The 23,627-nt window shown below is 39.9% G+C and overlaps 1 protein-coding gene and 1 long non-coding RNA gene across 6 annotated transcripts in view; one reads left to right on the top strand and one right to left on the bottom strand.

Moving 5' to 3' along the window:
* The window catches only part of LOC132909730 (paired box protein Pax-8-like), a 196,659-nt gene that overhangs the window by 50,074 nt on the left and 122,958 nt on the right, over positions 1 to 23,627 (top strand). For all 5 annotated transcript variants that reach the window (XM_060964722.1, XM_060964721.1, XM_060964720.1 and 2 more), the window contains exons 2-3: positions 759 to 1,064; positions 11,104 to 11,133. In XM_060964722.1, the coding sequence (XP_060820705.1) occupies positions 863 to 1,064; positions 11,104 to 11,133 (232 nt within the window). In that variant the 5' untranslated portion in view covers positions 759 to 862. The remainder of the gene's footprint in view (positions 1 to 758; positions 1,065 to 11,103; positions 11,134 to 23,627) is intronic.
* Positions 1 to 23,627, bottom strand: part of LOC132909738 (uncharacterized) — a 198,143-nt gene that overhangs the window by 85,255 nt on the left and 89,261 nt on the right. Inside the window, exon 3 of the long non-coding RNA XR_009658597.1 lies at positions 84 to 177. This is a non-coding gene — a long non-coding RNA (uncharacterized LOC132909738). The remainder of the gene's footprint in view (positions 1 to 83; positions 178 to 23,627) is intronic.

Raw genomic sequence — 23,627 nt, 5'->3', positions numbered from 1 at the left:
ATTATAAAAGGATCGAGTGACCATATGGAGTCACAGAGATGGCAAAAATCGCAAGAATAATAAATATTAATAGAAGAACTCACCAGTGTAGAAAACTACCCGTCATCGTGACGTTGGATGTTTCTTCCAAGGTCGTAGCGTCAGCATCCACTCCCATATCTTCTTTGGAACACATCACTGAATCAAAAATTACTTAATCAGAATCGCGCAGTTAACATTTACAGACACGAAGCTTCGTGTACGCGAGCTCGAGCGTGACTGCCCTTGTCGTTCGAAAATTTTTGGGGTGGGGCAGGCACACTACGTAGAAGGATATCGAAGGTTGTGTTTACGTGTTTCGAAATTCAAAATACAAGTATATTATGTTTCGAATGTGTATGTTATTGATTCACAACTCTCCTTGCGCAGCAATTCGAAAAAAAGCCACTTCGTTACTCTATTAAGCGCAAATTATTTCCAAAATTATCGAGTTAAAAAATCTTTTACTGTATAACACTCTTAATAAAAATTCATTTCGACCATGCAATTTATTAATTCTCTATTTTCGCCGTATACTAACATAAAAAAACAATTCTTTATATAGTTAATAAACGCTATTTACTATTTACCTTACTTTACGTGCTTAAAATTTTCAATTAAAAATGGATTAGATTATAAATTTTATTAAATATAATATTTTTGTAATTCCCCTTTCATTAATTAATTCTATTTTATACAAATGGGAAGTTTAACGTAATTGGATGTTGAATATGTTATAGAAGGAGACGAGGGGTTGAACAGACGCCTCGTCCAAATCGACGGGGTGTTGTCCGAGGCGGAGGAGGGTGGCGGAAGACGAGGGTCGGAAGGAGGGTGGCGTGCTATGATCAGCATGGAGCTTCCGGCACATACGACGCAGCATGGTGCTCTTCACCTGGGGGTCGGGGTCGGGGTCAACCCAGGTGACCCAGCCGGAAGTGCTCTGACCGCCATTCATCCGCATCCTCAGGATCCCCTGGCCCTCCACCACCATAATCACGGAGCTGCAACACCCGGAGGTATGCACGAGGACTCCAAGAAAAAACGTATGTTTCTTCTTTCGAATCCATGTCCCCCATTTTTTATTTACTATAAAAATAACGTAAGAAAGTGTTCAACTTGATTTCAAACTCAAAAACGTTATCTTAAAAATATTCAATCTTTTCTTCATAGAATGTTACTATTAGATAAAGACACTTTCCTGCGATTCTAGTTATAATTAATTGTAAGTATATTCAATTATTCTCTGTGTCAAACATTTTTTTTATTATAAAACATTTTTCTTATATATATTATAATTTTTTTTATAGAATTCACGAAACAGAATTTCATAAGACGAAGATAGTTTCTTGCGATTTTACTTCTCATTAATTTTAAATATAATTTAATATACGTATGGCTCATGAATCTGTCACATTTTTTGGGACTCTGATAGGACTTGTACGAATAAATTTCTTCTTATTGAGCATTAGTCTTTCAATGAAATCGATATAGATGAGTTCATGACAATTTCATTCGTCGATTAGCGGGACAAACGAGTTTGGGTACGACGTGCAAGTCGCCAGGTTAATGTTTCATCACGGTAATTGGTCTTCTTCTTGTCCGCGTTGTCGAGTCGACGTCCACCCTATAAAAACGAGCCACGGGTGATGCCGACACTTGTATACTGGTTCTTCGCCTGCCTCTGTGTATCAACACACTTCTGGACATTCCTCACATTCCTTTCCCTACAACTTGTTCTTTCTTCTACTACGTTGCAATCTAAATTTCTTCTGCTCTATGCCACAACTTCCACTATTTTATCCAAGCATTTTTCCATACGCAGGTAAATTTATATTTAAGATCGACTTAAACGTTCGGTATACATGTACGTATATGCACTTTCCTCTAACTTGAATCTCATAAATACGAGGATAACTTTATCGTAGAAATTTGTGTTCTGATAACGAAGACGTATAATTTCATTTTGTAATACGTTTTTCCCAATCCTATTGCATTTTATCCTTCGATGTTCCAACGGTTTCGCGTAAGGGGAAGTTTATTTCTCGAACTTACCAACTTCTCTCAAAATGCTATCCCATTGAGAAACTTTCCAAATTTGAGAATGTATTGACGCTATAATTCAAAATCGTGCAAAAACCGTGTCTTATAGTTTGGAAGGAGTAAGATTACTCTTGTTACAGGGAAAACTACGAGACTGGTTACGGATACTTATGAATAAAATAACGTCAAGTCGTATAACTTTTAGGATCATAAAATAATCAAAAATCATCATTCGACATTGGAAATATAAAGGAAATTATTATAGATAGATATTATTGCCTAATTAAAATTTCTTCAGAATACTATACAACAAATAAAAAGTCACGATGAGATTTAAGATCTCTGTTCGGCAAAGCTCTGTAATCATTTCGGAGAACTCGTAATTTTGGGCTAACAAATGTTTCTGACATTCACGTAAAAGACGATAAAGAGACAATAAAAACTTTATTCGATGCTGTGTGATCATGTACGATAAAAAGCAGACAGGAACATAGTATGTAAGAAACGTCATACAATAATTCGCGGGCACGGGTCAACAGCGCTATTCGATCGAATAGGCACTTTCAAGCTTTTTACTTTCGATCGCGACGTAGCGACAGCTAATAACGCGGTCATATTTTTCGCTTGATTCCAAGTCAATAGGAATGTTGTAGTAGGCAAAAAGCTGGGGGCACGTGCTTCGCGGAAAGCCACGATAAATCTTCGTCCACGTTGCTCTTCCAGCACGATCTTTCGCGATGACGGTGCACCGTGTTCGCTGAGTCAACTTGGAATTCAGGAATACGTTCGATCGTGTGCCGCGGGAATAACTCTTTCCCCGCAGAAAATCGACCTTGTTCCCAGTTTACGTGGACGAGTCTCTGTGCACGGCGCTCTCCGAGCGGTATAAGAGGAGGAGATTTTACGATCGACGTTATACGTCTTCGTGGAAGACGAATGGATCCACTTTCGGACGCGATTTATTTGTCAATTAGCCCGATACCAGAGATGATTTACGGCGCAATTGTCCCGTTCGATAGAGGCTGATCGTCTGTCGAGGAAAATTGCCGCGTTCAGGTTTATGGATTTATTAATTTCGCGACTGGCAAAGGGACGGTTTTGATACGCGTTTCTTTTTTTCTTCCTTCTGAGATTTAAGTTTTCTGTTCGGCGAAGCCCTGTAATCTTCCCGGTAGGACTCGTAATTTTCGGCTAACAAATGTTTCTGTTCTCATTCGTGCTAAATCTATGTAAAATTCACGGAGACTTTGCGCGTCCCTGGCAGTTTCTTTTCGACGAGTCGCTCGAAACTTGTGTCGATGGATTATCTGAATCGATAAGTAGAGAAACGTGACAATTATTTATACAAGCACAATACTAACATTCAATTCTTAAAACACAGAAGACTTCCGTAAGCGTATTTACTGCGAGGACACGTCATATATAATAGCAAATTATTTCAGAGGTGGAAAGGATCGATATAATTTTTAAATGGCCCATGTACAATTACCAATTCGAAACTCTCTTTCATTCGCTTTACAAATCATCAAATCCTAGAAACAGTCTCTCAATAATTACAAACAATATGTATAAAAAATATATATTAAATAAATTTCCTTCTTGAAAGATCTCCTGCGACAAAATCCAATTTTTCAACCTAATCGTATCCTATGTAGCCATCACTAATAGCTACATTTTTTTCTTTTTATTACTGTACGATAATTCCATGGCTGATAGAAAGGAAAAGTGGAAATTTTCCACAAACTAAATTTGAAATAAATCTCCTCAAGATATCTGATCTCCTTTTCCTCATCCATCGTCATCTACAATTATAGTAAAAGATCTGTCGTTTTCTCGAGCAGAAACAGCGATTCCTCTAAAATCTCTTCATTAAAACGTAATGACACGTTGGTACGTAAAGGAGCCTGTTATCCGGGGTTGCTTATCCTCGCATCGATATCGACTTAATTGAATCTTATCCTCGCGGGACATCGAGCCCGGGCGATACGTGCCGATCCTTCATCAAAGACCGCCAGAACAAGAGCCGCGTGAAAGGCCTCCTTGTTCCGAACGGAACAATCGAGTTAGCTGAAGTTGCTCCGAGTTCCACGGCAACGATCTTTTCGAGCACACGTATACGTATACACGGTGTGCTTGTCGCGTCTGGTTCACCTACTTCGCCATGAAAAATTCGTTCGATAACGCGTGACTCATGGGAATAGTCATTGAGAAGCTGTCTCGCAGCTGTTGGCAATTCGGACGAGTAAAATGGGATCATTGATTCTTGTGAATGGTCATATACATGGCTTTCTTTGTTCTTTAACATTTAGTTTGTTTTTTGGATACGTTGCCAACACTTGGGCAATTCCATTAATGACAGATAGCACGTTGAATTATTTTCACCTACATTTGCTATTTTATTATTGCTACTTTTTAGTCTTATTAGTTTGTCCTATTACGATTTTCCCTGTATTTTGTTTTCAACGTTTTTAATTTATGAAATAGACTCTGTATGTTAAATATGACGCGACAAAGTACTACGTACTGTTGGCTCTTCCACATTTTCTTCCCAGCCGAATCGACGTGTAACCATGAAATACCACTAATTACCATTCTATTATCCTTCTTCTATAATTGTCATTCTTCCAAGAATTCTCGACAAATTTTCAGGCGTAAAAAGTCCTGGCGAATCGTTCTATCATTAATGAATCAGTCAAAGTTATTATTTCCACTGACAAGTATTATTATCCTCAATTATTCACTTAAAAGGAGATATTGTTATTTCTACTTTGCTTAAAATAAATTACACACGCTTCTTTAAGAATTCAAATGGCTATTTCTAACACATAAAAAGAGAATTATCTACTATCAAGTAGAACATAAATCCTGTAACACAGACATCAAATAAAAAATTACACGAAAAGATACGCGATACGAACCTCCGGAAGATCGTATTATTATAAATCTATAAAATAACCACGAAAAATCACGAATACTTTCAACCACTTTGATAGTTCCAATCTCACCGAACATATCGAAAAAGAATAACGACCCGTGGTTGCTTCTATCGTTAACGACGAAAGAGGATCTCTTTGATGTAAAATGACGAATTCGACGAAACCACCCTGTATAGACGCGCAAATGCGCTCACAAAGAGCACGGTGAAGCAGTAGTTCTCCGGAACCAGCCGTCGCTTGGTGGACTCTCGTCGTGGTCGAGTCGCGTACACGTATATAGTCGTTCCGGACGCTGAAGAGAGTGGCGCTGGTTAAGGAAGATGAAAGGCTGCCGCCGTGGCAGCAGCCGCTAACGCGGCATGGCCCGTGGTGAACGGCCCTGTACGAGGGAGGGAACGGAGGAAAAGAGGCATCCAGGAGGGGTCGTTAAATCTAATGATATCAAGTATTTGACAGAGAGGGCCGGGATCAGTTCGGAGACCACACGCGCGTGTGGCACTCGCGAGTCTACTCGCCATCAACTTTGTTCCTATTTCCCAATCATCGTTTCCGTGTTCTTTTCTTGCGCCGATATAATTGTCGCGTTGATATGGCATTCGAGTGTTTGGACTATTAGTCTTCTTGTTGATCGTGAGAGAGTTTATTTAGGACTTTGTGAAAAAGATTTGAGAAAGATTTCTGTTTCTAGAGATTCGTCGAGATTCGTGATCCTATTGGAGTATGTTAATTTGAAGATGTCTTTGGAACGACTATTTCATTTTATCTTTCTCTTTTAGAATTGTAATTGTCACCTTGATATTCTTGTTGGTTACAAGGAAACATAACTTCGCTGCTATTCCACATTTTATGTATTCAAGCGTGAACAGCATGATTCATTAACGTAATTTTTTTACATATACCGTTTCTCATTTCATCGATTTAATATTACGAGTCGCAATTACTTTGTTGAAATAGGAAGATTTACATAGACGGTAGGAAATAAAATGGTTAAATGAATTTTAATAACGTCTAAGCTGTAACATCAGTTGCTCTGGATGTTGTAGCGGTGTGATCGATCGCTTATGTGTTTAAACGACAATAATCGCCGCTCGTGATCCGTTCTCATCAGCGAATCGATTTATCAGGCAATCGTATCGCGGCTTATACTAATTGCATTCGCTGACGTTAACGTTAATCAAAGCTCGAAAACATTGTTGATGTAATTCTAAATATTTGTCGTCTCACGCTGAGCGACGTCTCAGCTATTCGAATTAAATTGATCATGCGGGACCACCTCGGGCCATTGTACCTATATCTCGATCGTCGGAGATCGATATCGTTCGTCTTTGCGGCCAATGATGAGCGCCATGTTGGAAGATCGTCTCGATAGTGACGGACAAAGACCATAATTCAATGTCTCGATCGGGAATCCACCGATTTCCTTATTTTGTCTATTCCTTCCCACAGTTCCTATGACGAAATGAATAATTCGATCAGACGAAAGTTCGTTTTGACTCGTTAGAGTCAGCAGGATTAATGAAATAAAGTTTGGAAGACAAAAACGAACGTCATATTAACAATTGAAAACCGAAGAGAACTAATCTATTTATTTTTCATAGAGATTGTAGCGTCTTGAAGAATTCCTTCAAATTATCCTTTAAATTATCTAAACCAAGTGGTATCGTTCCTCTTAGTGAATTAGAAAATAAAGTTCTTCTTCCAGAAAAAGGAAAAAAGCTCGTAAAATTATCTAAACCAAGTATATCACTTGACTTACTGAATTACGAAGTAATATTTTCATTAATAATAATATAATTTCTTAATAAATTAATAAATCATGATTAAGTATAATGAAATAAAATTTTTATCGATAAATTGATATTAATATTTCTTCCACAAAAGAAAAAGACGAAACTCTGAACTATCAACTACAAGTATATCGCTCCACTTAGGCACCTACTCGATTAAAAGATAATATATGTGTAATATTTTAGACTTGCTTAAAACGCCGGAATCGAAAGGTAAAAAGAAAGATGCAGGTAGAATTTTCCATCTGTACATTTCCCCTGCAAGCAATTAGTATCGATAGGGGCAGCATACTCGAAGTACATCCTTAACGAGCGGACACCGCGCTTAATTAGCCGTGCGCGGAAAAATCGTGGCTCGCCGCGGAGCATAAATTGGGTTCCCGTGCCTCACCGTGAATTTTTCGTTCGTTTCACGATTCTCTCGCGTCGACCACCGCCGCGACAATGTTTTAATTGCGAATCGACCGGCCGCAGCACCGATCCGACTTCGATTATCTCTAATGGCTTTGCGGTTATCTAGTTGCATTAATTTGTAATTAATACCAGAGCGTAGGTACGCGGTGACCACCGCATGGGATTATATACTTTAAGGACGAGATCCTATCGTCCTGCCCGCGACTTTGTAATCTATCGATCGATCGTGCGTTCGTGGTTGCAAAATTGTCATTACCTGGCGATTCGATTATGAATTCGAGAGAGAAATTTTTATGCCGATTAACACGTGGTTAATATGTAACGGAGGTAAAACTGAAAAGTGACACTTTTGTGATTTGTTTCCTTTAAATTTTGGTCGTATGGAAGTTGTAATCATTTGATGATTTCTTTATAGATTTGTAGCGGCACATGGGTCAGAAGATGATGCGAATCGAGAGCGACTCATGTTGTTGTTTTGTCTCGGGACATTCATAACGTCTTGAAGCATGAAACGTAACGATAAATAAACTCTGGCAAAACAATATCGCTGCTACGTGTAACCGTCGATCAAAGACGAATTCGAATTTTCCGACTCTTTCCCAACCAGTATAAATAAGCGGACGCGATCGCGAGCGAATCAGTTATTAACAGTTTCACGAGTTATACGAGTTATCGAGTTATCCGCGAGCGATCATACACTGTCTTTGTAAATATGTTGTACGAGCGTCTCTCAACAGTATTTATATTTATTTAATTTATGAATTTATTTAATTTATTTCAAATATATTTGACGGGTTGCAACAGCAATCTTTCGTTTCCTCTACACCATCCACCACAGATTCAAGAGAGAGATCTTTACGGTATATATTTATGTAGTTAAAATACAGAGAAAGTGTAATAGTTGCTCTTTTATGAACTGTTTTCTTATGGAACATAAAATAAATAATAAAGATAGTGAAAAGATAGTCTTAACTAGTTGAGTGAAGAGGTGTTTCCATTTGCTAAGAAGTATTTGTAAGATAACGACGGGAAAATCGGAAAAAAATATTTGCGTGTGATTTTAGAAATTCCTATTCTATAGAAAATATTTATGTAAAAAAAGGCAATAAGTGCGTAATTAAAGAATAACAATCATAGTATTAATGTTATCATAGAAGATACTTGAAACAGCTATTACGTAAGCGTAATTAATGCACGGCGATTAACAAAAATTCGATTTTTTTCAAGCAAGCTTAGTTTCTCTCTCCGCCGAAACTCGTTCTCTCGGGACTCGTTAGAAACAAGCTCTACCCGCTCTGCTCTTTAAAAACGCGAAACTCTCACTCACCTAAAGCTGCTCACCGTTATACACATTCACCCTTACTTACCACACGTTTCTTCATACATATAAGCTTGCAAAGAAAACAGTTCATTTTGAATAAAATTCATGCCTGGCACAGAAAAATATCTCCGCTACTGCATTATCCAGCGCTAGTTCGTTGGAATAGCGTTCGAAAGCAGCGTAACATGTCGCCAAGTGTGGAGACACCCGACGCCCGCCATGAGATATTAAATCCTACGTTCGAACATTAATTTCATATGCATCGAAACTGTCCGCCTCTTTGAAGGAACACGACGATGCACGCAACGTTGTAGAACCTGCCCCTGGTACTCAACGCCCCCTGAAATTAACAAGTTCATTTCATAACTCGCGCTTAAGGAAGCGTACACAGTTCATGGTGTTTTGTTGCTCGAAACGGGAAACCATCGGCGAGTTATGAGGGACGTAACGCAATGTGGAAGTACAGCTGCAAATTTTTCCCCATTTACGATCCACCTTATTTGTTCATTTGTTTGCTATAGAATGTTACACTTGGAAAGTTAAATTGGTTCGTTTGGAATATTACTTTCATACTACTTTCCTTATAAGGGGTAGGTGTTAATGGTAAGGGATGAAATTTTCTTATTCTACTTATTCCTAGCGACAAATAACGAGGTTTTGATACTGTTTGATCTACTGAATATTGAATATACGTGAACCATCGGAAAATGTCTTCTTTAGAGTAGTTGATAATTGATCTGGACCTTTGTCTAATCTAGGTGATATTGAAATTTTGATATTTTTATTACAAATCTCCCGAGTATATTAAATATACGTAACCTGTGGAAAATTCCTCCTTCCTTAAAGTGGCTGATAATTAACGTAGAACTTTAATGAACGATATTGAGGTTTTGGTATTTTTATTACAAATCTCCCGAGTATATTAAATATACGTAACCTGTGAAAAATTCCTGCTTCCTCAGTGATCGATAATTAACGTAGAACTTTAATGAACGATATTGAGGTTTTGGTTTTCTTATTACAAATTTTCCGAGCATATTAAATATACGTAACCTGTGAAAAATTCCTGCTTCCTCAAAGTGGCTGATAATTGATGTAGAACTTTAATGAATGATATTGAGGTTTTGGTATTTTTATTACAAATCTTCCGAGTATATTAAATATACGTAACCTGTGAAAAATTCCTCCTTCCTTAAAGTAGCTGATAATTAACGTAGAACTTCAATGAACGATATTAAGGTTTTGGCTTTTTTATTACAAATCTTCCGAGCATATTAAATATACGTAACCTGTGAAAAATTTCTGCTTCCTCAAAGTGGTAATTGACGTAGAACCTTAATGGATTATATTGAAATTTCGATTTCGATATCAATTTTAATAAAAAAAAATGTTTATTTTAAATTTCCTTAACGTCGGTGTATAGATATGATAGAGCAAATTTCATCTTCGTTAACGTGGTTGATAATTGCCAATAAAAGAGAAATCTATCGAGCTATTCCGAGGAGACGACATCTCACGTGTATTAATCTAATAAACTCGTTCCAATTCAACACTTTCCACAACTCCAACCATAACTCCTAATCAAGATTTATCTCAGCGAAGATGTAATATCTATCTCTCTTTTAAACGCTTCAACTCATACGAAGAAGGAACGTCTCGAGTGATTTTATTGGAAGGGACGATGCTCTTCTAACACCGTGAATAAGAAAAAAGGAAAAAGGGAGGTATGGCGAGGAATTCTTTGGCTGGTGAGATGCCCTCGCGGGGATTCCCATCGTGGCAACCCCGTAACGGAGTGACTGGCAGCACGTAATATTTCGCCAGCCGCGTCTGTGTTCGTATTTAGCGGAGGAAACGTTCGGGGTTGAGATAGCGGCCGGTTATTTATGGGGTTAAATAAAGGAACACAGCGCGATGCCGCGATACCAGCCGCCAGTACAAATAGGTTGCAGCTCGACTCTGCAGTCTGCTATCGTTGCAAGTTCTCGTGATCTGCAACGTGCAACCTTAGAAGTATCTCTCTTTTTTCCTAGGTACTCGCGTCGAACTTCGAGACAACCTTGAATCGCTGTATCAACTAGGCGAATGTTTTAGATTCTCGACAGGAAGAATTGTCTTTTTTGGAACACTCGACTGGTAGTTGAGATTTATAGTGTTAATTATGCGCTTGGTATACCGTCATGATTAAAATGTTCGTGTACTGTGTACACGTACACGAGTTATAAAATGTTTACAAATTTAGAGTAATTGAAATATAAATTGTGCAATGTATTTGCTATATTTTCACGATTAAACTGCAGAAGTTAATACACTTGCAGTAATTGAAATTTTTGAACGTAGAGCGCTACACAGAATGTGAAAAGTATGAATTTGCATGACGAAAGAATGGAGAGAAATTCAATCGATCGCTGGTTGAAGGTAATTTTACGACTTTGTCTGCCTTTCTATGGTGCACGTTTTAAAGTAAAGACCCATGTACGCAGAACTTGACAAGACCCACTGAAAAAGAACGAATTAAGACCCCCACTGGCACCGGTTCTACATTCTAGTGATGTAATTCTTTTGTTTTCTTTTTTTCGAACAGATGACGGCGGTCACGGGATGAACCAGGACGGTGAGTCGAAACATAATATCTTCCTACTTCTTTTTAAATATACAAATTGTCAACAACGACAATAGGATCTAGTTGATAAATCTAATTGCGGAGAACGACGATGAACTGGATTTTAAATACTGACACATAAATTAAAACACAATATCTTCGATCGTAAGTGCTCTCTAAATACGCTATCATGCAGCAACGCTGGATCATAAAGTCGGTATCTATACAACATTTCGTATACGCAAATCGCTGAAAATTATGTAGAGAAGAATGCTGCTGAAAAATAATCTCTCCTATCTTAGACTCCTAAATCACGATGAACAATATAAAATCAACACCCTGTCTATCCAATCAGCGCCTAAGTTCGGCGTTGACACGCCCGTACCGTTATCACCGGTCCCGTTATAATTAAATGCGCGGTGAATCGCTTATCGGACGCGTCTGCTACTCTATCGGGTTGGCGATCGATCTACAGAAATAAGCAATTATCTTCACACGCGTCCTTATCAAATGAAACGCGTAACTTCCGTGACCGCGATCTAATTGGCAAACAGCCTTAATTTCAGTATCGATAAATTACGGCTGCGACTCGTTTCGACGGGATGAACCGAGTTCGGTGACTGAGTTATTAATCGCGCGTCTTGAATTAATTATTTTTCCCCCGATTTTTACACATTCGTGCTCGTGTGCTTGCTACTGAATTGATATAACCTCATTTGTCACGAGCATATCGCGCACAGAAATCAGTATAACGTTGCGTTTTCAAATTGAAACAACTATGGAATGGGATGGATACCGGACTGGATTATTATTGGAACAGATTAATGCGAGCTTGGTTTATTTTTAACACACACGCAGATTAGAATTGAAATTAGAGATAGTCGATTATGTCGCATTCTTTCAGAAACATCCCAAGTGAATATAGAAACTGGAAGCGAAATTAGTAGAAACCGAAAGATATAAAATTCCACATACAGATATTGCCTTCTAAAAAGAGAAACTTAAAACTGACGTATATCAAGAAACGAAGGTATTTCATCCACAAAGATGAAGTTTCGTTCGAATACTGTCTCTACGCTTTCGTTAAAAGTAACTAAGCCTACAGTCAATTCGAGGAAACAAAATAATAGAAATTCGTTTATATACTTGATCGACATACAGTGCTTCTTCCCAAATCTAAGTCATCATTCAAAAATGTCTGAAAATTTCGCAATCAAAATTACAATTCCCACTCGAATACATACACCCGAGCAGCAAAATTCCTCTGGCTAAAAGAGAGCAGAAACCAATCACTGGGAAAGCGCGGAAACTGCCAGCACAAAAACGTCAGAACCCACCGAGTGATCATGCAGCACGTAATTTCACGAAACGATCCGGAGCCCAACGCCGCCGGTCCCACCGTCGTCGTTTCTTTTCGAACAAGGGTTCTCGCTTGTTTATCGAGGCACTCGATCGCGCCTGCGAATCGCGCGATGCGGACGGATAGGTTCGCGATCCACGTCGAGCGCCGCGGATCCGGCGTGGCAGCACAATGTTCGCGTATAATTTATGCCGATGATGTGGAAACGATTCCATGTTCCTACGTACGCTGCACACACGTACGTCGCAGCAAGTAGTGTGCAAGCCGCGGTAGGTGGAAGATGGTGGAGGTAATCACAAGTTTAAAGGGTAAACGGGCCGTAAGGTGTGAGGCCCCTCGAGCTCTCTCTCTTGGAGCCGGCGCGCTCAATATTCAACAGGTATTTACATTCGCAAATTGTTTACGTCAGCCCACGATGAAATCTGTCAGGATTTCGTTGCCTCGGCAGCTTAACAGCCTCCACCTTCTCCGCCCTCCTACCTCCTCCTTTTCTTCCTCGTCTTTCCTCTTTGGTCACTTTTGCTAGATCGTATCACTTCGTCTTCGTTGCACTCGAAGATGTTCCTCTCTGTGTGTTAGGACGTTCGGACGTCGTTGGCGTGAGCCTGCCCTTTTCTCTTTGGCTCGCGTGCACCCTTCCTCCCGGCCAGTAATTACATCTGGGTATTAATCAAGCGTACGTCGGGAACGAGAACCGCGAGATCTTGATTTTCGCCACTTGCAGGCGCGCGCGGCCAACTCGCGGAACCTCGACATAACCCCGAGGTCCGCACCAGGTTATTAATTTATTGGAGACGCCTGGTTAGGGCCTCTCGCATCGCTTTGATTTATGGCGTTACGATTGTGTTGTAGCCGGACTGCGTGTGTACGTACATCTTTTTCAATTGGTTCGCGACTCGATTTGTGGCGTTTAGAGGGCAGACTGGAATGTTACGGCAATGTCGGTGGAATTAATGACAATTAACGAATTTCTGAGAAGTGGACATTGTTTAGAAATTGTTGGAGAACTTACAAAATATCGATAGATACAGATTGGACAAATTCTACGAAGCATTCGCGATGATGAAACAAATGAAAATTCGTTCATGCATTTGTCGATCGTTTGCTATAAATTCTTCTAATCGAAGATACGATATTTCGAATAAACTACACGCACCTGAAGTTCTACTTTTAAAAAACGACATTTCATATACTCCGATCAAGTAGTTGAGGGACGTGTCAGTTCATAAAGCAAACGCTAACCGCTCCCACTAAAATACAGTATCTTAAATCGTAGGAAAAAATTTGTTACACTATATCGCTATATGTACTCACCAAGACTCACCACACTGTCTACAACGTTTCGTCAAAGCAAAACCCTTTCACCGTCCCCGTCACTCTCTCTCTCTCATTCTCTCTCTTTCTCTCTAGTTATCTATCGAAGGTGGCTGGTTGGTTTTTGTTCGTACCTCGACGGCGGAGGATTCATCCCCCGTTAAGGTTTATCGTTGGCCGCTAGTACGGACGCGGATTACACGGCGGGCGTATTTGCGCTGGACGGCGGCGGCTCGCGGTTATGCCAGGCCGGTCCTAATTATAGCGTAACACACAAGCGTACCGTATGCCGCGCTTACGTAATCCCGCGATAATGCGGCTCCAGGCTCCTGCATGCCTCGCCTGCCGATCCATGTATTCGCGCGGCCACGCCGCCATTATCTCTACTCCTAGGATAATGACATCGGATACGACGAGTCGGTCGACGACGCAGCGAAAAATCCTCCAGACGATACCGCGAGATCCCGCGTTCGATTAAGTCGAACCGGCAATCGCGCTGTTCAGGTTCCCCGAGGAAACAAGGATAAGGGGAATGGCGGATGTATGCGTCGATTAATGACGCTTTGTGGAAGGAATTGTTGTAGCAAAAAGAAAGTGTGACAGGGTTTTTGAAACATAGAGATGTAGAACAGAGATGTAGCGTTGTTCTGTTTTTATGCGTATACCGCGTGAATTTACCAGATGAATTTACGTCACAAATAGCGAGGATGGTTGTGAAAGAATCGAGGTTACGTGTACAGCTTAACTTTGCGGAAAATTCTAATTTTATGAAATTAATGACTGTGGCAAAAGAAGAGTGCGATCTATCAACCTGATCTTTTCAATTTATGAAACAAACTTCGTCTCTCTTATCAGTTTGGAGATAACTTGACAACGCGTCCTCGTTTTATTCAACATTCCATCTTTTACATACATAAACATAGTGCCATACGAGCAAAGGCAAACATCCACGCGATTCGGCTAATAAATACAAATGAGCCGGTGCCAAGGAAATATCGTTCAGTGCGAGAAAGACGTTGAGCATGAAAGATCGACTCCACCGGACGTCGACGGTGATAGCGGTCCCGTGTAAATGATGACCGCGCGAAGAAACTAATGGCCGACGATTATTTCGAGCACGTATTCCGGGTCAGCCGTCGAAAAGCCACGGTCCACCGTGGTATCTACATGCTTGATATCTCCATCGGTTCATGCTTGATTTCACCTTCGAATTAATCACCGGAGTGCAGACCGAAGTAAACTGGTCAAAGTCAGGAGGACCCGTATCAGCAGATTGAAATTTATCTAATTTCCGCTCGTGAACACTTTATTGCTACATAAAGAATGAAAAATAGAGTAATAGATTTGGAAATTATAAATAAATATTTTTAAAATATTAATAAGCAATTTGTATTTAACGCGTATTTGGGTCAGCACAGATATTACGCAGTATTTATTTTTATTACAATTATCAAGTGTTGCGTGATATTTATTATCATTTCCAACGCATATATAGCATCTAGGATACTTTCCATGCTTTTTCTATTGCTACTTATGTCATTTTTTCCTTCTACTGTACGTGAAACATGTTTCTAAAAAATTATTCTCTAATGGTCAAAGTCATAAGCAATCTAAATAATTTTCCTGCCAATTATTTTAAAACCATCTGAGTCTAAGATGATCTAGCCATATTGAATCGCGAGAGTTAACCATTTCACGACGAAGATATCGTAGATGCTCGTCTATCGTTGTCAGACGACGTCCTGCAACGATTCAGGAAGCTTCATCCGAAGAAGCAAAGTTTCTTCGTCTCATTCTACGGATGCCCTCGCGCTGATTAGTACGATGATAACATCGATCTGGCCGACGACCCTTGCGATAACGCGATATCCAGCGATCTCTCTGCCCGCGAGATGACTCATCGAACGAGTATTGCGAGTAGCTTGATGCTCCAACAGCGTTTCTATTGGAAGCTATCATCGTCATGCACGCGGAAATTCAGATGTTCGACAGTACGCCTGTTGGATGTTTCGATATTCTTAGCTCATTACGCTTTTCCTATGAGAGTCAAAGGTTTTCGCGGTTTATTGGTTTCAAGAAAATGTTCATGCAATGTGATGAAAATGATTCGTTTTGGAGCGTTGATCGAGTAGCTTGGCTCAAGCGTGTCAGGAAGACTCGTAATTATTCAGCAATTAGTTCGAAAGAAGATTCTATACATCTCGTTGAATCATCATAAAGTCTCCTTTGGATTAGTCGAGATTCTCTGAAAAAATTTCTTCGAATTTAACAAAAGTTTAGGCTGTTGTTTATTTGGTTTGAATGGATCGAAAAACACGCACAACGAACGGTGTACTTGTTGAGTAGATAACGAGGTCATATTTTAGTCTTTTTAGATTCTAAAACTTCGTTGGAATTAACCAAGTGACATAGATACAACTAACTTATATTCAATTTTGCGTGAAAGATATCATTCGAGTAATAAAGTCATCACCAAAATCCGTCTCAGAATGAAATGTAAATTCCAAGAACAAAGAACTACCGTGAAAACTGCAAGAAAGTAACATTCATTTTAGCAATCGCATTGCACGATCGCTTGGAATTGGCAACAAATTCCCACTTATACTTGAATCAGGTCCCCGTCTTCCGTGCAGGAGCAACGTTTGGACGTTCTCGACACGGAGCAAGGATATTTAAGCCCTGTGACCGCCATAAGTCTCTCGACGAAGCGTTTCTGCGATTCGACAAAGTACATAATACGGCCGGTTCAACGAGCTCGCTAATCAACGAAACTGTTTCTCCGCTCGGCTATCTGATGCACACGTACTTACACGGGGCTACGTTCGCCGTGTACCTGCACGGCCGCGTGTGTTTCCTTCTCCGTCGGCGCGTAAGTGGTACGTACCACGCCCGCGCACGCGAAAACTCGCTTGTAAGGCGAGTTGAACGAAGAAGAAACTACTATCAAATGGAAACGCGTAGAAGAAGGATAAAACGAAAGAGCGAAAGATAGAGCTCTCGCACGCGGAATGATTTGTATTGCTAAATAATCAGCGCCAGTTGTCTAGGATACTGGTTTAATGACACGCGTCGTGGAGGGAGTCGTTCGACGACACGCTCGCGTATACTCGTGTGTGCACGCGTTCAAGAGCCACGGACCGTAGTCGTGCCAATTTCGACGGGATAACCGCGTAATTTCTGTTCCGCCGTTCGATTTTCTCGAGCGTCACGAGCCCGTAAATTATTCCACGCCGGACAGCAGAGAAACGATCGAACGAACGCGGAATCTTTACCTCGCTCAACACATCCATCGCGCTCTGCGCCTCGAATAGTTTCGAATAATTTCCAATTTCTGCAACAATTTTCGAATAATTTCCAATTTTCCAACGATTTGCCACTTCTGTGCCCCTGTAATCGAACAGCCGCCGTTTATCCGAATATTCGTGCCAAGTAGACAACGGATTTCCATACATTCTTTATATACTTTTACGGATATAATCAAGGAGATGGAATTTAAACGGAACTTTGTTAAATCTACTAGATACTACGATAATTATCTCACTTTAGGTATTTTATATATTTTTGTATGTTACGCCGTGCGCATGTTTGCACCTTCGTATGTGCCACAAATGCGTAAAAATCCGCGCTCTGATTATAAGAGCACGCGTTCGTACCGTATAATTGTATTGTATAATTGAAATTACAACCGTGGGTCGGATAACAGAGACCGGGCATCAACTTCTCGTTCGTTTAAACCAGGTTCTACCATAGTTCGATTTTCCTTTGATCCGCGATTCAGAGGATTTCTCTGAAGGAACGTTAAGGGGGAGAAAGGAATGGTCGTGGAATTCGTATATCTGACGAACGGCGAATGGAGAACGGAGAACTTGAAGATCGATGCAGGAATCGGCGGTTTCGCCTCGAATTCCATCCAGTCTCTTCCCTTTTCCAGCGTGGATCTTGCTGCGTCCCGACGCCTAGATACAATCGGTACAACTCGTGAAGCGGTGTACACATAGTCACGTGTATCTGCCGCTGACTTCCATCGCGTGTGCACAGTGCACACGGATACATGTGTGCACCGGGCAAGGGTGTGGCTCTTTGCTTCGCAACGGTATCATCGTTGGTGCATACCGGTCATCGAAAACGAACTTGCAAACACTTTTGGTTGCTCGTTAGATTTTGGGACGGACGATAAACGATTTTGCTGTGTTCGAGATTTACGCATTTCACGAGTGTATCGATTTAAATACTTGATGAGTGCTTTGATTTAGACATTTGACTAACGTGGAGTTTTAGGCTTTCGCCGAACATATCGAATCACAAACGTAACTAGGAATTTAATCGAAGGAAAATCTGAAGTCTAATATCGAAGATTTTTCATTGTGACTCTATGCAAAATCAGCCATCGTGAGAATATATCGTCCGAATGATGTTTACAGACTTCGTACAAGAATTTCATTCGTTGTCTGATTTGAGTAACGAAGGATGTAGAATATCGATGTTGTTCGATCGTCCAAAAAGTTACACGTCCCTTGATCTGTGCATTTAACTGGGTGGATATTAATTAAAAACTAAAAGTTCCGAATAATATTAAGAGATCACGTATTAAGATTTATAATACTCGATTATGACGGAATCTTGTTATTTCATGGAAAAATTCATCGTTTATTCAGAAACTAATTTATAAAGTTAACGATATTGTAATATACAGAAACAGCGAGCTCCCGGTAATATCGCCAGGAAGATTTAAATCATACAGTTATGACAGAATCTTGACATTCCATCGAAGAAATTCTCGTTCACAGAATCCCGACTGACCACCGATTTATCAATCTAATCGTCTAATCCAACACTCCCCGCTTACATCAAGCGTACGTAGCACAATCTATTCAACGCGAAGCCGCCATTTAATTAACAACAAAAACTTCCTGAACCACAGCCGCTCTCGACTCATTTCTCAAAATGACCGAACAACCGCGGTGTACGACTCTCCCGAAAGCAATCAGGCAACAACCACCGCCACGCTAATTACCGTGCCATTAATTTCGCGGGGCAATCGACTGGCTTGCGCCGCGCTTTCCTCGACAAAGTTACTCGTCATAAATTCGCGCGGCCAGAGGCCACACTCTCGAAAAGTCACGATCGCCACCCACACGCGAGTCCTACTTAATTCAAAGTTCGAACGTCTCGTGGCCGTTTGTTTAGTCGCGAGAATAAGCGCGTTGTTACACTCGAGAAGGTACCTGATTTTCTGCCGACGCCATGCGAACAACTAGCTACGGTAGCTACGAGAAATACTGCGCATACCATTATCTTCCAATGAACAGTTTTTTTTAATTAGGTTGTACATTTCATTTCGATAAATTGAAATTTTTCTAATCATACGAAGGTACTACTAAACGATATTTATCACAGTTGGATCTAATTGCTTGGTATAATATTCATGCAATGGTGTATAAATACTTTTCGTAGCCACAGGTACAGGTATGTACCTTGCGTATCTGCGCAAGCTGCGAAGCAAGTGCAGTTGCCTGTTGTAATGCGAAGGAATGTGCGTTGTTTGGTATAACGAAGTAAAAGCCATTCTAAATACACGGATAGATACATTCCTACTTATACGTATTTGGAAATCTGCGTTAGTTTCATACGAAACGTGACAATTAATTCATATTTCGAAGGAAATCTTTCTATATTCTACATTAAGATCATTATACGGACTCTTATGTTTCGGTGAATTGTACGCTGTGAACTTATTTATCCATCATTATCATTGATACATTTCTGTGGGCAAGAAAGTTATTTTGACGCTGTAACTAGCTTCATGAGTATTACGACAGTCAAGGCGTGTAGTAGATACGAGAGAAACCTTCCTCCTCCTCATCTTCGTATCAAATCCTCACAAAGATCACCACACGAATAACAGCACAGATTTTACCGAGCTTCTGATCTCTGTTCCATCACTTTAATCTCTTTACACGGTTCGTATGGAAAAGTTGACCGAAGGAAGATTAGTGTTAAGATAAGAACCGAGGGCCTGTTACCTTAACTAATTAAATAAAATGGCGGACAAGTGAATTTTCAATGAAGAGAGCATCGTTGCCATAGATCTGGCTCGCCTTGAATGCATCGCATCCCGTTAGTATAAATACGTATAACTGAATTCATAGTAGTATGAGTAATACATGAGAACTCGATGGAAATCGATGACACACGACGTGTCGTCGGCCAGACTGACTGGCATACGCATAATCGTGTTTTCTTCTTGTCTCCGTGCTAATTATATGATGCTCGTACATGTGCGCCCTTTTTTTCCCGCCGTTTTCGAAGTAGCTTATTACCATTAATAAATCGAGACGACGGAAGTCGAGTGCTAAGTTAGTGCTATTTTCTTGCGCACCTCTCCAGTCAGACAGTAATGCGAACTCACTGCTTAATTTACTATTAGCTTGATCTTACTCGGATGATTCATTCGATTTTATGTAGCAATACAATTCCGAGATGGGACTTATAGAAGACCGATGTGAATAGTTAAGCCGCTTAAATGTTCGATGTAAAGTTGAAATATTCTTCTTTGCATCTTGACCAACATACGTTACGTTGATTTTATTTGAAAGAAGCTCGTCCTCCTTTAAACGGTGCAAAAAGCGAAATCAGTTACTTCTTGCTGCTCTAAGATGTATCCTTTTTCCACTGTATATAGAATTTTTATACAAATTTCCTAACTCCTATAGCTTATAATTTCTATTAAATTTTATATAATATAATTTAAATATAATTATATAGTATAATTTAATTTAAAATTCTGCGGATAAATATCAATTTTTAATGTTGTATCGCGTATCTAAATTATCAACACCACTTCTACAAGTAAGTAATCAAGTATGAAAGAGTCAAGTAGCGTTCAAATTGCAGAAGATTAATAAAGCAGACTTTGTTTCACACGTATAATTTCGATAATAATACGATAAAATTCGTTGAAGTAAATTTACAACGAAATCCTTAGTTCCTCTTATAGTACACGTTATTAATAACTGTCGACCTTATCTTCCAATTGCAATATTTAACATTTATAAGCGACAGTATGTTAGATGTCATCTTCGACATAAAAGAAAAGCTGAAACTCCAGAGTCACTTTCGCAGAGCAAATATAAAGTTCAACCCTTAATTGAAGCTTCCATATCTGGCTTATACGATCAACTTCGCGTCGATTCTTCCGTTCCTGCTATGGAATCGCGATCGTTAACGGATAATATAACGTCTTAGCATAGACGAGCACCTTCTTCTAGACTCCTTGGCTACTTTCACCTACAGTTGCCTCGTAGATCTGTATTATTAGTCGGCCCGTAGTCCGTTATCGATCTCTCGCCCCTTCGTATCGTGCTTATTTAAATTCTTCTTCGCGATGCATCGTCGTCTCGCCTAGCGACCAGTCGCGTTCCAGTTTCACAGAGATAAACGCCGATTAATCGGCGAATCGTTCGGATTCCCGTCCCCTATAAATAACACGTAGCCATGGCGAAACGTGATGTAGCTAAAGGCGGAGAGTTGTATCATCCTTGGTGATTGTTTTTGCGAAACAATTAGAGAAAACTCGACGTCTTAATCTTCCGGCGACGATCAAGTAAATTCTTCTTACGGTGAGTGTGATCAAACGCTAACGCGTTTAAGGATTGTCCTTTGTTTGTTATTTATGACTCTGAGATGCAGTGTATTTACTGAGATTTATTCACTCCTTTGTTCAGACCAGTCAACTTTGGAAAAGATAGCACAGAATAATATTAGAGATAGTCGGAGATTTGATAAAATTTAATAAAATAAAACGGCGAAAATTAAATAAAATTTATATGATAGGGAGGATAAATCACACCATTGGGAATTTTGGTAAAATTTGTACAGGCGAGGAATCAAATCACACCGAAGTATGATGCTTTTAGGTATCGTTGAATAATATGGGTAATTAACTGTTTAAAAGTACACAACGTTAATGTTAAGAGCGTTGATAATCAATGTAAAAGTAAGAATGTAATTACAAGTTGAAATGCACGTTGAAACATTGTTATTAAATTAAATTATAACATAGAGGAGAATTCAGATTCGTAACTTCTCGTTTGATATTTCTTCATATTGCATTGGGGTATAAATTTGTGTTAAAGAACAACGTTAAATTGCAACAATCGAAAGGATTTCATTGACTCGCCGGTTGTTGAGCCGATTGGTCCATGGAGCAGTCTGTAGGGCGTCAGAGCATGACGCCATTAACGTAACGAGGCCACACGTTGCACCCTCGCGAGCACTCGACTATATCAGCCCCGAGTGCTTAGGCTCGCAATGAACTCCTAGACCTAGACCTACGTTCAGTCAGCCGATCTCGCAATTCTACCCCACCCCAAGGACACATTTCTCGAACCACTTTATGTTGTTATATGTTCTTACGTCTTTACCTCTCCTCTACATTGTCCAAAATTTAGATATAAACCCCATCGAGATATATTATTCACTAAAAATTGTACACAACTATACTAACACGTTAATGGCAGGTCAAAAGTTTGGAATTACCGCATAGAATCTAACAATTCGATAGAAATTCAGTTTAGAATTTTGTTACTTCAGCAAACCCTTTCGTTAAAAATCGATTGTCATAAGAAGTCTAAAAACTTTGGAACAGAACGAAAAGTATATTTTCGTGCATATACGAATAACGAGACACACTAAACGTGCGTTAAGATTTTTTAATGTATCGTAAATCGAAAGAAAGTTAAGGTCAGAAATCGTGACGCTGAAACCCGTAGATCGGAAGCTAAAGGAATTTAAAATCAAAGTTCTTCGAAAAATTCAGTATTTACAGTTTACAACGGTCGAATGAAAATTGTGGAAGAGTTACTGGAAGAGCGAGAAAGATCGATGAGAACGTTAAATCCTGTGCAGCGCGATGCAATAAAGTTTCCGGGGCTATGTACTTCGATGCGACGCGTTTCGCGTTGGTTTTTTCCAGCCGGCATGTTTACGTTCGTGTACACGCACGTGTACGCACCACGTGAAACAGCGCACGGCTCCCCCGCCCTAGTTTTCCGCTTCAACTGATTGCGAACTGGTTCTTGACCATCGAACCGTTCGATTAATGGCCGACGCGTTTCTTCCGCAGTTCGGTTGTTTCGTCCGCTCTCAGATTAACGCACTCGATCGACACGAACGGACGCGGTGTTGTGTCGGTCCGCGTCACGGTGACGTCAATTCCCAATTTTCGTTCGAAATTTCCTCCGATTTTGCGTTGGCGAACACCAATCGCGCGATAGGACTTAATACGAGTGAAAGGAATAAAAAAAAAAAAAAAAAAAAGGATTCGAGATGAACGAGAAAAACGAAAATTAATCGTTCGAGATATTATTATGCAAACAGAAGGATATGATGTGTAGTGCAAGAAATGGAATTGCAAGTGTAATGAAGTTTCGAGTCTGGTGGAATTCATGATGTATATATATATATATATGGATAATCTATGTGTGCGTTTGGCCTCGATAAGTGGAAGACAGTGGTAGGTCTTCGATTTTCTTTCGAAGATATCGATGAAATTATATGTCTGATTACGAACCATATCAATCTACTTAGAGTTGTATGAAAACGCGATTGTTAAATCGTTGTATCTAAGAGGAACAAAAGGAGAAATGCAGCGTAGTGAATGATACGTCTGGAGGAGATTAGGTCTGACTATGGACGACATCGATCTACTTACGGCCAAGTTCGTACGCGGTATACGTACAGATCATCAAACGAAAATAAAAGATTGTATCGTATTGAAATATTACAAGTTCTTAAAAAATATTGAAAATCTGAACGTTGTATGTCGATGTTA

Source organism: Bombus pascuorum, chromosome 8 (assembly GCF_905332965.1).
Source record: "Bombus pascuorum chromosome 8, iyBomPasc1.1, whole genome shotgun sequence".
Lineage (NCBI taxonomy): Eukaryota > Metazoa > Arthropoda > Insecta > Hymenoptera > Apidae > Bombus > Bombus pascuorum.
This window is presented reverse-complemented; position numbering and strand designations above follow the sequence as displayed.